Source organism: Ranitomeya imitator, chromosome 7 (genome assembly GCF_032444005.1).
Source record: "Ranitomeya imitator isolate aRanImi1 chromosome 7, aRanImi1.pri, whole genome shotgun sequence".
NCBI classification, from domain to species: domain Eukaryota; kingdom Metazoa; phylum Chordata; class Amphibia; order Anura; family Dendrobatidae; genus Ranitomeya; species Ranitomeya imitator.
In genome coordinates this window covers 73,949,234-73,962,912 of record NC_091288.1, presented here as the reverse complement: position 1 = coordinate 73,962,912, position 13,679 = coordinate 73,949,234, and the positions used below count along the sequence as shown (strand labels likewise).

At 43.0% G+C, this 13,679-nt stretch overlaps 1 protein-coding gene across 1 annotated transcript in view; it reads left to right on the top strand.

Annotated features, from left to right (window-relative positions):
* SLX9 (SLX9 ribosome biogenesis factor) overlaps window positions 1-12,984 on the top strand; it is a 187,215-nt gene extending 174,231 nt beyond the window's left edge. Inside the window, exon 6 of the mRNA XM_069733515.1 lies at window positions 12,462-12,984. Coding sequence (XP_069589616.1) covers window positions 12,462-12,585 — 124 coding nt within the window. The 3' untranslated portion in view covers window positions 12,586-12,984. The remainder of the gene's footprint in view (window positions 1-12,461) is intronic.
* The last annotated feature ends 695 nt before the right edge of the window (window positions 12,985-13,679 follow it).

The window sequence follows — 13,679 nt, the reverse complement described above, 5'->3', positions numbered from 1 at the left end:
TGTTTTTCTCATCTTTCAGGATACATCGGGGGCTTATCTACAGCGTTATAGAATGCTGTAGATAAGCCCCTAATGGCGGTGGCCGCAGCTTATAGGCCTAAAATGGGGTGACAGATTCCCTTTAATATTTGGCTACACACCATTTGGAATAAATACCTGCAATCAATTACTTCCTATAACCATCAACAAGCTTCTTACACCTCTCAACTGGAATTTTGGACCACTCTTCTTTTGTAAACTCCTCCAGGTCTCTCATATTTCAAGGCGCCTTCTCCCTACAGCAAAATTAAGATTTCTCCACAGGTTTTAAATGGGATTCAGATCTGGACTCATTGCTGCCACTTCAGAACTGTTTTTGGGGTCATTATCCTGCTGGAAGACCAAGGACATAAACCCAACTTTCTGACACTGGACACTACATTGCAACCCAAAATCCTTTGGTAATCTTCAGGTTTCATGACGCCTTGCCCACAGTCCAGAGAGATTAGTTACAGTGCCATCGGTTGTAATTTTCCTGATTGTTATGCACCGTGGAAAAAGGAACATCAAGATCACTGGAGATTGACGACTTGATCAAAAAATATCAACAGACCGTTCTCTTCCTCACTTTCTGTTCTCCGTGCTTACTGCTGCACACAATGCAAAGACTTAATCATCTTCTCGCCTTTTTATCTGGGTTCATGTGTGATTTCATAATGCCCACTAATGTTACTTTCCACAGGTGAGTTTGAACGGGCATCACCTGCTTCAAACACAGTTGTTTACCCACAGTTTTGGAAAGATGACAACAATTTTGTGTGGCCCGTTTTGTGTGAAAATATGTCCAATTTGCCTTTTTTTTCTGGTTTTTTTTTTGTTCCAATTCACACAAAGGAAATATATGTGTATAACAACATGTGAAGTTGCAGTAATTTTCTGGGAGAAATACTTCATTTTTTTGGAATTATTTCAAGGGGGCCAACACTTTTGTTTGTGAGTATACATGTATAAATATAAAAGATTCAAATGAGTTTCCCCCTTGAGGTCCAGAGCCGGCTCCCCACCACTGCGCTGTTCTCAATGATTTGGCTGCAGCAGTAATGTAACTTCAATAGCTGGTGTCAATCACTGAGCCCAACCTTGGTGCACCCGCTGAGCTCCATCATTAGCTGTAGCGGTGCCACTCCCTTTTGATGTTGCGTCACCATTACAGCGGCAAGGGGCAGGCGCTGGACCTGGGGAGGGTGAGTACCTGAAAATATTTGACTGAGCTTGGGACCCACTTTCCTGAAAGTGGACAACCTCTTTAAAGTCACATGAGGAATGTGACTTAAAAAAAATGCTTTTTCCCCCCAAAACAAACAAGAATAGTTGTATTTAATGCCAGTGCCAAATAATAAATACTTCATAGATAAATCTCCCCTGCTCGCTGCTTTCTAGAAGCCTTTCCTATATGCCTATACATGACGTCTAGCTCCAATTCCCAACTCTGGAACTGGCTCTAATTAACTTTAGTATCCAACTCCGATTTCAGTACAACCCTAAAATCATTTGTGGGGTACAAGCCACCAGGCTCACTGAATTGTTGCTTCAATAAACTAGTATTCTGCCTGAATTATAATTCTGACTCCTTGATTCACGGCCCATTACCCAGGAATCTGTGCTTAATCCCAAGTGTTGTGCCTGCTTTTGTTGTTGTTTCTTTTATATACGTTTTTGTTTAATTTCTGACATGTTTTATTCTACACTATGTTCCAAATTATTATGCAAATAACCATTTGCATAATAAAACCATTTTTCTCGGATTTTCCTAAATGGTCGGTGCAAATGACAGTCAGTCTAATAAAAGCCATCACCCGTTAGATTATACATCGAATTTTATTGAAGAAACCTCCCAATGATAACAGTATAATCTCCAAAATGAATAAAAACTCACAATGCACTGTTCCAAATTATTGGGCACAGTAAAATTTTAACCTTTGATATGTTTTAAAGAACTGAACATGCTCATTTGTGGAATTTGCAGCATTAGGAGGTCACATTCACTGAACAAAAAAGCTATTTAACTCCAAAACATCCTAACAGGCCAAGTTACATTACATAGGAACCATTCTTTGATATCACCTTCACAATTCTTGCATCCATCGAACTTGTGAGTTTTTGGAGAGTTTCTGCTTGTATTGCTTTGCATGAAGTCAGAATAGCTTCCCAGAGCCGCTGTTTTGATGTGAACTGCCTCCCACCCTCATAGATCTTGTGCTGGATGATACTCCAAAGGTTCTCTATAGGGTTGAGGTCAGAGGAAGATGGTGGCCACACCATGAGTTTATCTCCTTTTATGCCCATAGCAGCCAATGACTTAGAGGTATTCTTTGCAGCATGAGATGGTGCAGTGTCATGCATGAAGATGATTTTGCTCCTGAAGGCACGTTTCTGCTTTTTATACCATGGAAGAAAGTTGTCAGTCAGAAACTCTATTTACTTTGCAAAATTAATTTTCACATCTTCAGGAACCTTAAAGGCCCCTACCAGCTGTTTCCCCATGATTCTGGCCCAAAACATGACCCCTCCACCTCTTTGCTGACGTCGCAGCCTTGTTGGGACATGGTGGCCATCCACCAACCATCCACTACTCCATCCATCTGGACCATCCAGAGTTGCTCGACAATCATCAGTAAGCAAGACTGTTTGAAAATTAGTCTTCATGTATGTCTGGGCCCACTGCCTGCCGTTTCTGCTTGTGAACACTGTTTAGGGGTGGCCGAATAGTAGGTTTATGCACCACAGCAAGCCTTTGAAGGATCCTACACCTTGAGGTTTGAGGGACTCCAGAGGCACCAGCAGCTTCAAATATCTGTTTGGTTTGTAATGGCTTTTTAGCAGCTGCTCTCTTAATCCGATGAACTTGCCTGGCAGAAACCTTCCTCATTATGCCTTTATCAGCACGAACACGTCTGTGCTCAGATTCAGCCACAAATCTTTTTTTTTTAATCAAATATTTTTTATTAAACAATAAGAAAAATATATGAAGATTACATTGCTGCAAATAATACACATATATGTTTTACATTTTAATAAACTTTTTAAACCCCAAACCATCCTCCCGCCCCTCCCCCCTCACCCCCATCCTCTAGAGACCTGACAAGAGCCGCTCCGATCTACCACATCGCACATCAATAAACAGAAGAAAGAAAATGTCTTATCAACAATGCTCCCACGGGGGCAAAGGACCCAAGAACAGGAACAAAGTCTCTCAAATCATGTTGACTCGAGCCAGGGATTCCACAGCCTGTTAAAAAGGTCCATCTTGTTTCTTTTAGAATAGATACTCCTCTCCAAGGCAACAATATGATCCACTTGCATCATGAAGTCTCTTCTCGTTGGTGGCTCTTCCCTAATCCAAAACTTAGCAATCAACTTTCGCGCGATAAACAGCAATCTAGCAATAACCGTTTTGTACACATTATCAGTTACAATCTCCTCTACGTAACCCAAGACACATACCAGAGGATCCCGTGGCATTGAACATTTGTATGTCAGTCCCACTTTATTTAGCACCACAATCCAAAATGAGGACAACCTGGGGCACTGCCACATCATATGGAGGATACCCGCCTCGGACTGCGAGCACCTAGGGTATTCAGAATTAGGTCTCAGACCGGCTTTGAATAACATGTCCGGGGTTCTATAAGCCCTATGAATAACAAATAGTTGTGACAGCCTCCCGGGCTCGCTCATCGAGATCCTGGGTACGTAATCCAATATTGAGTCCCAATGATCGTTGTCAATCACCCCCAAGTCAGCCTCCCACTTCGCCCTGGCTCTAATAGGGTGCCCCTCTAAGAAAGAGAATAGAAGAAATTCATATATTCCCGAAATCACCCCTTTGTGCCTTCCCCCATAAGGATAAAGTCTAACATTTGATCCACCTGAATCTTTACAGGCCCTCTCCTACACTGTGCCCGATACGCGTGAGAGATGCGGCTATGCTGATACAGCTCAGAGTTTGGCAGTAGAAATTCTTCCTGCAGTGCCTCGAAATTCCTAATTCTACCTTGATGTAAGACTTGGCTCATCCGAGAGATGCCTGCTTCCTCCCAAACATGAAATCCCTCCATCTGTCTAAAGTCCTGTAGGAAACAATTATTCCAAATGGGTGAGAACCTAGTAAGTGCCCTCACTCACCTAATTCCCTTAACTTTGTCCCAAACCTTATGAATAAGCCTAATAGTGCAGAATTTAGAACCTTTCTCTCGGAAATGCCCACCCTCCAGGCCCTCACTCAGTACCTTTGACCCAATCAATGTCCTCAGGCTACAGGGTGTCCGCTCCCAGCCCGACTCCACACCCCATCCTCTAAAATGCTGACACTGTGAAGCCAAAAAGTATAACCACGGGTTGGGTAGTGCAACCCCTCCCTCCGTCTTTGGTCTTTGTAGAATTTCCTGTTTAAATCTAGGACTTTTCCCACCCCATATCAGCTCGCCAAACAAGGATTTAATCCTCCGAAATCTATTCTGCGATATCCATATAGGGGAGTTGTGCAACACATAAAGAAGTTGCGGCATCACAATCATCTTTATAAGATTTATTCTACCGATTACCGATAAATGTAACTTTTTCCACGCCTGAACTTTAATGCGTATCTTCCGCAAAAGTGGTGCCAAATTCAGTTCCTCGAAACTAGTCAAAGGTAGCGCGATCTGGATCCCCAGATATTTAAATTTATCAACTAACCTCAACTTTGTAGAAGAGTCCCTCATTTCACTATCTTCATAATCCCCATCTATCAACATCATATTGGATTTGTCCCAATTGATTCTCAGGCCCGAATAACTCCCAAATTCTTCAATAATGGCCTCAGCCCTGACCAGGGTCTCCCCAGAATCTTCCAAGAAGAGCAAAATATCATCAGCGTATAACGCAACCTTTTCTTCCGAGTCCCCGTACATAAATCCTCTCACCTCCCGGGATCCTCTAATTTTTGCAGCAAGGGGCTCCACCGCCAAGGCAAAAAGTAGCGGGGACAAAGGACAACCCTGTCTAGTTCCCCTAGACAGAGAAAAAGTCTCGGAGAGAGCATTATTCACTCTAATCTTAGCCACTGGAGAGGAGTACAGCAGACGCACCCATGAGATGAATTTAGGTCCAAACCCCAAACGCTCCAGCACTGACCACAGATAGCTCCACTCCACACAATCAAAGGCCTTGTGGTCGTCTAAGGATACCACAACCCGTTTGCCGACATGGTCGGAAGGGATTTGCAAATTTAAAAACAACCTTCTCAGATTGAGTGCCGTTGATTTATTCGGCATGAAGCCTGATTGATCAGGGTGTACCAATTTGTTTATCACCCTATTCAACCTATTTGCCAAGGCTTTTGCCAAAATCTTAATGTTGGCAGTCAAGAGTGAAATTGGTCTATAGGATTCTGGTAACAGTGGATCCTTGTCGGCTTTAGGGATAACCACCACAATGGCCTCTCTCATTGACAAAGGTAACTCCCCTCTTTCCAACGAACTATTGTACACCCCTGCCAGTTTGGCCAGCAGAGTTTCTTTCAAGGTCTTATAGACCTCAGCTGGAATACCGTCCGCTCCCGGAGCCTTACCCCCAGCAACGCCCGCTAAGGCAACCCCCAATTCTTCTTCCCCAATCGGCTCCTCCAACAATTCACGTTCCTCTCTACTCAACCGAGGCAGATCAATCTCCTCCAAATACCCAGCCATATCTTCGGAGCCCCTCCCCACACTGGACGTATATAACTTATCATAGAATTTCCTAAATACTTCCAGAATCTGCTCCCCCCGAATAACCAGCGTCCCTTCCTCCGTCTTAATAGAGTAGACATGTGAAGAGCCTCTTTGTGCGGACGCCACCACCGAAAGCAAGTGCCCCACCTTCTCCCCCTCTGCATAGAAAGTTTCTCTCTGAAAGGCCCGCAACCTCTCCGCTTTTTTCAAATGCAACTGGTCAACCTCCCGCTGAGCCGCCCTCATACGACTCTGAGATTCCTTAGTGCGATGATCCCCCAGTGCCGCCTCAGCTGCCTTCAGTTCCTCCAGGACAGCTTGATCCCGCACTCTAGTCCTTGTCTTATGTCTTGAGATGTCCCGAAACAAAATTCCCCTTAAATACGCCTTCATAGTGTCCCATACTACATGGCATTCTGCGCTACCTTCATTGATCTTAAAAAACTCCTCTATCTCTGCCCCCACCTTTTCCATATCCAAAAGTTGAAGCCAGACGGGGTGAATTTTCCAGCCCGCCCTCCCCGACCCATCCTGACCTGACAGCTTCAGAGAGACCTGAACAGGGCTATGGTCTGATAAAATCCTGGGATTATATTCCACCCCGCTTAACAGTTCGTTCATCCCATCATTACCCAAGGCGACATCAATTCGTGACATAGAGCCATATGTAGTCGAGTAACAGGAGTAAGAATATGCATTAACATTGCGAACCCGCCATAGATCAATCCAACCTATTTCTCTGAGATAGTTACCAAAAGGAGTGTCATTGCCGTCCCTACGCAGTGAAGCGTGATTACTCTTGTCCCAATGGTCATTTGCTATATTGTTCACATCACCCACCACCAGTAGGGGAACCCCATCCCAACCTCTTATAGACTCCAATATGTCCTGAATTTTCCTACCAGAGTATGGCGGAGGTATATATAATGAAAAAATGCACATTAAACGATTAAAGATTTTACACACCAACAAAACATATTGACCATCCTTATCAATTTTAACCTCAATTTCCTCAAATGGGGTATTAGTGTGGACTAAGACTGACACTCCCCTTGCATAATTAGAGAACGTCGAATGATACGCCTTGCGCACCCATCGTTTCTGTAACATATCAACTTTTTCCTCCACTAGATGGGTTTCTTGCAGGCAGATCACCGAGGGCCTCTGTTTCAGTAAATACTGAAATATTGCCGCGCGTTAAGTAGCGTCCGCTAACCCCCTAACATTCCAACTTATAATATTAACATCCCCTCCCATTTCCTTGAAAAAAAAATAAGAAGTTAGAGCAGTCTCCTTCAGGTCTCCCCCGATACCCGCCACCCCCTCCCATCCCCCATCCCCAACTCCCACATCTAAAACTCAATAAAATTCAAATAAAACAAACTTACTTTCTCTATACGAGAACTGAGAGCTCTTGATACAACCTAGAACTAAGCCCTTTACAGTCCATCTCTCCCCCTCCCACCGCGACCAAAATGAATTATTCATTGCGCCGCCGAACACAATATTTTAAACTTTTGAGTGCATTCTGTCTGAAAACACAAAGCAAGTTCAAAAATCACAAGGGGGTAAAACCAGAAGAGTAACGAAGCCTCGGCATCAGTCTCATCGGTTCCGATCCGCGCCAATTTTTTTGGCATTAATATCTAGCCAGTGCGTAGCCTCCTCTGGGTTTTGGAAAAAATGAACACGATCCAACGCCACCACCCTGAGCTTAGCCAGATATAGCATCGAATATTTTAGGTCCAAATCTCGGAGCCGTCGCTTAACTTCACCAAACTTCATTCTCAGTTTTTGCACCGATGCCGAATAATCCGGATAAATGGAGATCCGATTTCCGTTTATACTCAGGCCATCACTGATCCTGGCCTTCCTTAGTAGGGTTTCCCGATCCCGATAGTCCAAAATTTTTGCCAGTAGGGCTCGAGGGGGAGACCCAGGCGGCAGGGGCCGAGTAGGGACTCTGAGCCCTTTCCACAGAAAAGTGGTTGGTAAGGTCAGCTCCCCCCACCGAATTTTTAAGCCATGCCTCAATATATTCAGTAGGATTATTCCCCTCCACCTTCTCCGGCACCCCAATTATTCTTAAATTGTTCCTTCGGGAACGGTTTTCCAGGTCGTCTGTTTTAAATTCCAGTTCTGCAATGCGTTGAATGTATTTCTTTTCTCTTTTTAACAGTTCATTTGTCTGATCCTCCACACTGCCCACGCGTTCCTCTACCACCTCAACTCTTTTCTCCACTTTACGCATAGCAGAGTTAAGGGACTTCATTTCACCTGTTAAATCAGCCACCCTTAGATTCAGCGCGGCCAGGGCAGATTTGCAGTGTATAACAACTGAGAAAATGTTCTGCAGTGTAGGTTCCCCCATGCTTAATTGCACATCATCAGAATCATTAGCCTGCACTGGGCTAGCAGCAGGTGTCATATTATCTGCACTATGCACTTCCTGCATCTTCCCTGGGGAAAGCTGTTCCTCCACCACACTGAGGGTGTCTTCCCCTCCTCTCTTCTGCCTCTGCGGGACTTCCTCCTCATCTGGCCCTTCAGGACCCAGCAGCAGGGCATCCCCCTCCTCCGTGCGGGCAAACCGCTCCAGCCGGGCGATTACCTCCAGCCTCCGGCGGTATGAAGTGCTGGCTCTGGCCGCCTCCTCCTCTGCCTCGGCGCCATCTTGGATTTTTGCGCCAGCCGCAGGCGCCGACTGTCTTCGGCGCGGCATCTCCGCTCCTCACCGCACGTTATCTCCGGTGCCTTCCTCCGTACACAGGGGTCCTGCGGAGCGTCTCTGCCCAGTTTTCGGCGTTCGGCGGAGCCTTCAAGGGTGAGTATTAGGAGCGGTGCGGGGAGAGAGATCCGTCGCACGTCCGCTCACATCGCTCGCTAGGCCACGCCCCCAGCCACAAACCTCTTAACAGTACGATGATCACGCTTAAGTTTTCTGGAAATATCTGTTTTCATCCCTTGACCAAGGCATTGCACTATTTAATGCTTTTCGGCAGCAGGGAGATCCTTTTTATTTCCCATATTGCTTGAAACCTGTGGCCTGCTTAATAATGTGGAACAAGTAGTTTTCCTTTAATTAGAATCACTTAGAAAACTAATTATCACATGTGTTTAAGATTGATTTCAGTGACCCATTGAGCCACTAGACACAATACCATCCACAAGTTTATTAAAACTTTGACACTTAAATCCAATTTGCATAATAATTTGGAACACGGTGTAGTTTTCACCTCCATCTCCTGTTCCCCTTTATAGTCGGCCTGGTAATTGCTCCTTATAATTTCTGCATATTTGGTTTTGCTAACATTGGTATATAACATACTGCGATTCATATCCGCGCTATTTCTGTGCAGCTAACTTCGGACTATTCATCATTTGCTTTGGCTGTCGGCCTCCGATTCCTACTAACGTTTTTTGTTTCCAGACCCTGGGGAGCTATATCCACTTCTCAGACATAACAGTTGATGTGCAGAGAGAGCGGGCGCAGCTGCTGAGAGTGGGGAACTGATGTACCAAATCTCCGATCTGTGAATGATTAACCCTCCGTGTACCTCGGGGAGGAAAGCCCTCTCACCAGGGCCGCTCTTCTTACATTACCAGTTAAATCCGAGCAGCTAAGAGGTGATTGAGACATATTGAAGAGCACGGCCTCATCTAAAACTACTGGTGTGTACAGGGTTAATGCTCTCTGTGGGTTTAGGCCTCATTCAGACGTCCAGTTTTCCCATACCTGTCATATCCGTTTTTTCACAGACGGTACATATTATAAACTCTGGGGCTGTCCTCACATTCTTGTTCTTTGCTGACAGTGTGTCCACAAAAATCATCAATTCAATCCATATTCTGCATGTTTTTAACATTGCAGTGGATAGGAGAAGCTTTGCAATTTTTTATTTTTTTTTGGGGGGGGGAGGGGGGGGTGGTGTATTAAAAACTTACTGATAACACTCATAATAAAAACCTGACACACTGATGAAAATGTGTTTTTTTTGTTTTTTTTTTTGTTTTTTTTTCTGAATAAGTTCTTACAGCCATCGGAGTCACAAAGAAAACCTGGAGCTATAATCAGGGCTAGTTTTAGGAGTTGTAAGTTGGGCAGTTCTCTAGGGCCCGCTCAAGAGCAATCCAAGGGTGTAGCTTTTGTACTTTCACCACTAGAAACTAAAAGAGAATCTGTCAGCAAGTTTTTGCTATTTAATATAAGAGCAGCATAATGTAGCGGCGGAGACCTTGATTCCAGGGATGTGTCACTTGCTCAGCAGCTTGCTGAAATGTCAGTACAATCAGTGTTTTATCAGCAGGAGCTTATCACTGTGCGACTACGTTTCCCTTACAAGCGAGACCAGGTAATTTGTAACCCCGCCCCCATCACTCATTGGCTGCCTGTGAACAATATACAGTGTATACCGGAAGCTGCCAATTAGCAGTGTGGGTGGTGTTACATAGGGCTCTGCATTCTGGGCACTGCTACATCTACAGCAGAGAAAACAGGGATTCTCTCAAAAGTGCACCAAGCAGCCCAGTAAGTGATGCATCACTGGAATCAGAGTCTCTGCCCCTACATCATGCTGCTCTCAAATTCCATAGCAAAAACCTTCTGTGGAAAGTCTGCAGACTAATTCCATTTAAGTATTAACCCCTTCACTCTTTAGGCATGATAGGGCAGTTATTTGACCACTAAATAGCATTTTTTTTTGTTTTTTTTCCACTCGTATTGTTGTGTTCAGATACTGCTGACCTGACTACAGGGCATCTTCTTTCTTGACTAAAATAAATACATTTTCTGCATTTGTTTTGTTCTTTTAAAGTTGCAGACTGAGAGGAGACAAAACTATACCTGGACAAGAGAAAAAATATAAATTTACACTGTAATTACCATAGCCCACCAGGAATAAAATTAAGTTTTAAGCAACCCTAGAACCCCCGAAACATTCAGGGTTAACGCTTAAACCACCCACAGCCACCATGTTAGATACTAATCTCATAGTTACTTTATTCTACCACAAATGATCATTAATGCCTCTATAAACAGTCACGGCCGAAAGTGTTGGTATGCTTGAAATTGTTCTAAAAAATGAAGCATTTCTCCCAGAAAATTATTGCAATTGCACGTTTGTTTCCTTTGTGTATATTGGAACAAAATAAAAAGACAGAAAAAAGGCAAATTAGACACAATTTCACATAAAACCCACACAATGGTCCGAACAAAATTGTTGGCACTCTCAACTCAATATTTGGTTGCACACCCTTTGTAATAAATAACTATCGATTGTATCCTATAACCATCAACAGGCTTCTTACATCTCTCAACTGGAATTTCGGACCACTCTTCTTTTCAAACTGCTCCAGATCTCTCATATTTGAAGGTGCCTTCTCGCAACAGCAATTTTAAGATCTCTCCACAAGTTTTCAATGGGATATAGATCCATACTCCTTTCTGGCCACTTCAGAACTCTCCAGCACTTTGTTTCCATCCATTTCTGGGTGCTTCTTGAAGTATGTTTGGGGTCACTGTCCTGCTGGAAGACCTATGACGTAGGAAGCAAACTCATCTTCCAAAGGCCACAAAACCCCAAAACATCTTTGAACCTCCACCATATTTCACTGTAGGTACTGTGTTCTTTTCTTGGTAGGCATCATTCCCTTTTGAGTAAATACACAGCTTTACCTAAAAGCTCTACCTTAGTCTCATCTGTCCACAAGATGCTTTCCCAGAAGGATTCTGGCAAACTGCATTATAGATCTTTTATGTATCTGTGTCAGCAGTAGGGTCCTCCTGGGTCTCCTGGCATAGTATTTCATTCAAATGTCGATAGATAGTTCTCGCTGACACTGATGCATCCTGAGCGCACAGAACAGCTTTAATTTCTTTGGCATTTGACTGGAGGCTGCTTTTCAACCATATAGACTATCCTGCATTGCATCCTTTCATCAATTTTTTTCTGCTGCCACGTTCAGGGAGATTAGCTACAGTGCCATGGGTTGTAAACTTCTTGATTATGTTGCACACTGTGCACAAAGAAATAACAAGATCTCTGGAGATGGACTTCTAACCTTGAGATTGTTGATATTTTCAACAACTTTGGTTCTCTTCTCCTCTTTCTGGTCTCCATGCTTAGTGTTACACACACAGACACACAATGCAAAAGCTGGGTCACCTTCTCCCTTTTTTTATCTGGTTTCAGGTGTCATTTTTATATTTCCCACACCTGTCACTTGCCACAGGTGAATTTAAAGGAGTATCACATGCTTGAATCACAGTTGTTTACCCACATTTTTGTAACGCCCATTTTTGGGGGGTTTTCTGTGAAATGATGCCCAATTTGTCTTTTTTCCTTTCTTTTTTTTGTGTTGTTCGAATACACACAAAGGAAATAAACGTGTATAGCAAAACGTGTATTTGGAATAATTTTCTGGGAGAAATATTTCATTTTCTGGAACAATTTCAAGGGTTCCAACACTTTCGGCCATGACTGTAATTACAGTTCAACACAAAATTAACCTATACTATTAAACTCTAATTGGGTACCAAATAGGACAATTTGGTGTAGTTGGTCTTCCATTTTCACTTATCACACATACGTTTCCCAAGTGTCTGAGATGGTGGATGACTGCAATTTCTAGATATCACCTGAATGTGACCTGCATAATATTACAAAAGGAGGAAAACCTTAAAAGATGAAAAACATGTCTTATGTGTAAAACTTTTTGTGTTTGTAATAGGGAAGAAGAAATTTCTCGCTTTCAGGAACTGGTCAAAAACCCTTCTTACAAGATCAACCCTCTCTCTGCTGTGACCGAGCACCTTCTAAAACGCATGAAGGCAGAGCAGGAGGATCCCAGCTAATCTCCGACATCACTGCATTCTTCACCCAGACCTGAAGATGTCCCAGAATTGAGTTTCTAAGTGATGAACAATATGACAGCTCACATTGAAAGACAGCCGGCATTGATTGAAACCGCTAATCAACTGCACTGGAATTTTAGTCATGTGAATTGTGAAAAACATCTGGCCGTTTTTAACAAGTATTGCCTTATGCTAAATCTAGTAAAATATGTATGATATGAACTGTGTCCATGTGCTTTACATTTAGGAATTGGATCAAGGTGGAAATGAGTACATTCAGTACAGCTCCCAACAATTATTCTTGGTTTCAGTACAAAGAAACCCTTTTGGCCAATGTATGTAAGACCTAATTGTATTGGATTTGTCTATTTCTATTATAAAATAAATCTGAAAACTGCACATTTCACTTCATGTTCATATGGGATACAATCGAAACCAGATAGATGCAAGAAGTCGTGTCTTGAAAACGCTATGGCTCAGATTAGTGGAGTAATTTGCTCCTTTTAGTGGCTTTAGTATTTGTTCCTAATTCTCTACCACTAATGCACAACGTTTTTTGGGGGACGGGGATAGGGGGTCAAAGGGCCGCATTGTCACGTTGAACCAAGCCCAAGAGCTGCAAAAAAAATGAAAAGGGGCAGTTAACTGAATAAATCACCAAAACCACCATCAGTACATGATTACATCATCAGAACAAAGTTTTGAGATTATGAGGAGGAATTTGAGTTTCTGTTTCAAAAACTGTGTGAACACACCCTAACTTTCACTCAGTGTTTGGAGCAGAAAGGCTACGTTGATTGTTTTTTTGTGACACATTGTACTTTATTGTAGTGGCGAATGTAGGTTGATATTTTTTTGCTTTTCTTTGTGAAAATATCGGACATTTGGTGAAAACTTTTGCAATTTTCAAACTTTTAATTTCCATGCCCTTACAGCTATATCACACAATTCTTTGGCTGGATGAATTGTGAAAGTTACAAAATACTATGAGTGATTGCAATGTAGAAAAAAAAGCAAAAAAAAATTGAAAAAGAAGAAAACGAAAACTATGTAGTACATTAGGAATCATTACAATCACTGGATGTATTTAATTT